Raw genomic sequence first — 4,103 nt, forward strand, 5'->3', positions numbered from 1 at the left:
AGGAGCATGCGCATTACCGCCCCCTGCTGTTTCGGAAGCGTTTTACATTTCATCGGTTTACTGTTCGTTCAATGTCTACCTGTATGTCGGTATTCCGAGCTATTATTGGCAAGTACGTAACACTATTAAAACACTGTTAGTTAATATGTTGCTACAAAGTTTGAATTAATATAATATTAAGTAACACGTTGTTATTTTGCTCATTGCTAGCTTGATTACTCAGCACACCTCAAAGCCCGGAAATGAAACACATTTAACCACTTGACATTTTTTCCTCCCATTGAAATTCCGATTTTCGAGGTTTATTGAATGCATCATATGCATACGCAAAAAAAAAAAAAAGTTAGGCTCGTTTTCTTTGATTTTTTTTTTTTAAGTGCTTTATTTTTGGACCAAGTATTCAATAATATACTTAGTCAGCTTTTAAACACAACTAAACAGATTTGACAATAAATGTACACTCTTATTGTTGTTATTTAATATTGATATTTGGATTTTCTCGTCCTTGTTAGGACTTTGGTTAAAAAAATAATTTGAGCAGAGCTGAAGCTCTGAAAATCTGCAAATAATCTATTAAAGGAGCCCCTCTGTACACAAACTTGCTAAATATTGAGATGTATGTAATGAGATCACAACTGTCCTCTTAATATTTTATTTCTTTGATTGTGGTGAATTTATATATTATTTAAAAAATATATTATTATTATTTATTTTTTCTGCAAAACTTTGTTTTACACAACATTTTTAGTTTAATTGCTTTAACTGACACTTTCCATGCATTGGTTATGTTATTTTACATCGACCAAAACCAATAAAACACCACTCCTGTCTGGCATTTAAATATTTTATTTCAAGTGATGCTAAATAAAAATCCATATGTTTAAAAAAACACTTTACACTCCGTGTATATATGCCAAAACAGACAATATCTATCCTAAATAACCACTTTGTCCACAGTAAATGCAAACAGAGGAGCTGAAATCCTCACGCTGCTGCAGGTTGAATGCTGACATCTGGAGGTTTGTGCAAAATATCGTGGCAACCTTTATTACGCAGCATAACAGTTAACCTCCGTTCCTCTGCACGAACAGAACAAAACTAAATGCACTTTTTAACGTGACTTTGTGTTTAAAGAAAGAACGACGAGCTGTGAAAGCTGCATACAAATGTCTCATGTAGTTGCATACTTTTAAAAATTGCTTCCAATGTCAGAAAAGCTGTAAAGTTACAACAAATAAAAGAATGTCTTACAAAATAGGGGTCAATAAATGCACGATAAGACGCATAATAACGTGTGCAAACAGGGCTCAGTGCTGATTTAGTGCAGGAAGACATCTCCAGTGGAGGGACGTGATGGTGTCCGACCAGTTTCAACACAACAAAATGATGTTCAGGTGTAAAAAGGCAGGTGTCTGTGGAGAGGTAGAGGAAATAAACAAGCACCTCAATCCTTGATCCACTCCTCACTCAGTCAGAAAACATGAAAAACACAAATTTCTGTTTGATTTTCTCAGCGAGGCCTGCCCTGATGAAGATGTGTCCCGTGGACCCTGAGGAGGCTCCTGCTACGAGTGCTCCTCCAACCCTGAAAGATCCGACACGTTTCGAGTTTTCCTGCCTCACGAGCCTCGCCACACGCTGATAGTCGACACGCCGGGACTGAGAACCAGAGCAGCAGAGGTGGAAGAGTGGAACCGTTCCTGCATGTTTCCACTAACAAGCTCAGGTTCTTTGAAATACAACAGTCAGGGCTGCACACGCGCAGGAAGGCAAAGGTACATTTATTCAGGTGTTTTCTTCACCCAAGGATACAGTTTTCTTAGAATAATAAAAAACAGTTTGTGTTGTGTTGGAGTCTGTCAGGGGTGTGGGTGTCATTCAGCCTGTTTCTTCTTTAAAACATCTGACACAACAGTCACTGAGCACTGAGTTTGTTTGTTTGAGTTTGTTGACTTTAGCAGGTTATTTAAACTAGGGGTTCCGAACCCTGACCCTTGAGGAACACCATCCTGCATGTTTTAGTTGTTTCCCTGCTCCAACATACCTAATTCAGTGATTTGATGACGTCATGTTCTGCAGAAGCCTGTTAATTACCCATAAACTAAAATCAGGTGTGTCGGAGCAGAGAAACAACTAAAACATGCAGGATGGTGTTCCTCAAGGACCAGGGTTGGGAACCCCTGAAAAGGATGCATAAGCAGAAATGCTTTAACAACACATCAGATTGGGCAAAGACTGGGATTTAAATAAATTTTTAGTTTTCGTCTCGCCTGGCTAGGTTTGATTTCAGAGCTGTAGCTTCTTAAAGTGGAATTAAAATTAATTTTTTACAGTGAAATGTATTTTTAACCTCCAGAGTCCCTGTTATCTCTTTTAGGCTTCCCAGCACCATAAAAATTCATCTGTTTATCTTAAACCTGCTGTTCTGATTCAGAGACGCTTGCTTTTATTGTCTTTTTTTTATTTTTATGATTTGAGTATTTCTGTTTGTGTGTGTGTGTGTGTGTGTGTGTGTTAGCAAAATATCCCATAAACCCATGGACGGAAATTAATGAAACTCTAATTTAAAAGTTGGTTCAATTCAAGATGGCTACCAAATGCAAACAAGGCAGTAAGTCAGTCAGTTTCACAGACGTTGAGCTACAGATCAGTGTGGTAGTAGCTGAGAGTCCTCCCTATGAGTACGCTGAGCGCTAACGGATCGCGAAGGACTGTTGTTTAAAACGTTGGCGCGCGAGGCGGCGGACGATGCGCGTTGCTTCAAGAAAGGCTAGTTTGATTTCCCCCGTTTCTGGAACGGCGTATTATCAGTAAAAAGGTTCTGGACTCACATGCAGTTCTGTCCTGGATCTTCAGGAATCTGACACAAGCGGATCTTCGTGAGGCAACGACGTTTTAGCGCCAAACTTTAAAACAAAAATCTCATGCTTCTCGTTTACTTTGTTTGTTTGTTTGTTTCCAGACTGGTTCTGTTGGGTTTGTCTCAGATTTGGGTTTGAGGTTTAATGTGAGGCCATCGGGTCGGGAGTTAAAATAAAACAAAATAAAAGGATAATTTATTCAAAAGTTTCTGCAGAAGCTGAACGTTTTGGACTTGTTTTCACATCCAGAACTTTCAGAACCGTTTCTCTGAACGGCTCTCGTTATCAGTTCATTTTGTTCTTTTATGGTCAGAATTATTTCTGACCCGATTAACTTGTAAATCTAGAAAACAAAAAAGGTGAAAAGCAGATTTTAGTTCTGGTTTTGATCCAAGCAGAAAAGGCAAACGTGTTTCAGAACTCCCCAGGCTGTCTGACCCGATCCGATTCTCACCAATAAAAACACAGGAGGTTCTGGCAAATAAAACTTGGGTTCCTGGGGGGTCCGTCTCAACACTCGGCGGTGCCGTTAACGGGCTCAGTGTTGTTAACGAGCATGGTGTCGTTAACGGGCTCAGTGTTGTTAACGAGCATGGTGTCGTTAACGGGCATGGTGCCGTTAACGGGTTCGGTGCCGTTAACGGGCTCGGTGCAGACGGCGGTCTGTGGGTCCACGACTCCGTTTGACTCGATCCGGTTCTCCGACCCGACACTGCAGCGCAGAAACAGAACAAACAGACATGAATTTACATGTTTTTCTGTAAAATTAAGGGACTTTTTCATCTTTCTTTTCTTTTGAGAGTTTAAAAAAACATTTACAGTAAAACTTCAAGAGAGGCGGGCGATCATGTAAGTCGGGTTTCACTAAAACTCAACAAAGAGCCAATGAGAATTTAAACAAAAAAGTTTTGGAGGTTTTTTTTTTTTTTTTATAAAATAAAAAATAAATTGCCCCAGTAATTATTTAAAATAAACATAACTACACAGGTTTTATAGTTGTTAAGAAATAAAACCAAAAAACAATTAATTGTTGTATTTTGAAAAGAACCATTTCAAGTTTTTTTTTTAATTACTAACTTTATTTTACTAAAATATATATAAAAAAATAAAAATAAAAGATCAGACTGATCTTGTGCCGTCTTTAAGACTTTGAGTTGTTCAGGAAGTTGATGTTTCAAGGTGAGAACATCATGAAATAATAATAATAATAATAATAATAATAATAATAATAATAATAATAAT

The 4,103-nt window shown here is 38.0% G+C and overlaps 1 protein-coding gene across 1 annotated transcript in view; it reads right to left on the reverse strand.

Moving 5' to 3' along the window:
- Positions 1–2,272: 2,272 nt before the first annotated feature.
- shtn3 (shootin 3) overlaps positions 2,273–4,103 on the reverse strand; it is a 40,941-nt gene continuing 39,110 nt past the window's right edge. The window contains exon 17 of the mRNA XM_037675654.1: positions 2,273–3,573. Within this exon, the coding sequence (XP_037531582.1) occupies positions 3,372–3,573 (202 nt within the window). The 3' untranslated portion in view covers positions 2,273–3,371. The remainder of the gene's footprint in view (positions 3,574–4,103) is intronic.

The sequence above is a fragment of the Nematolebias whitei genome, chromosome 4, assembly GCF_014905685.2.
Source record: "Nematolebias whitei isolate Nwh7 chromosome 4, NemWhi1, whole genome shotgun sequence".
Classification (NCBI taxonomy): Eukaryota; Metazoa; Chordata; class Actinopteri; order Cyprinodontiformes; family Rivulidae; genus Nematolebias; species Nematolebias whitei.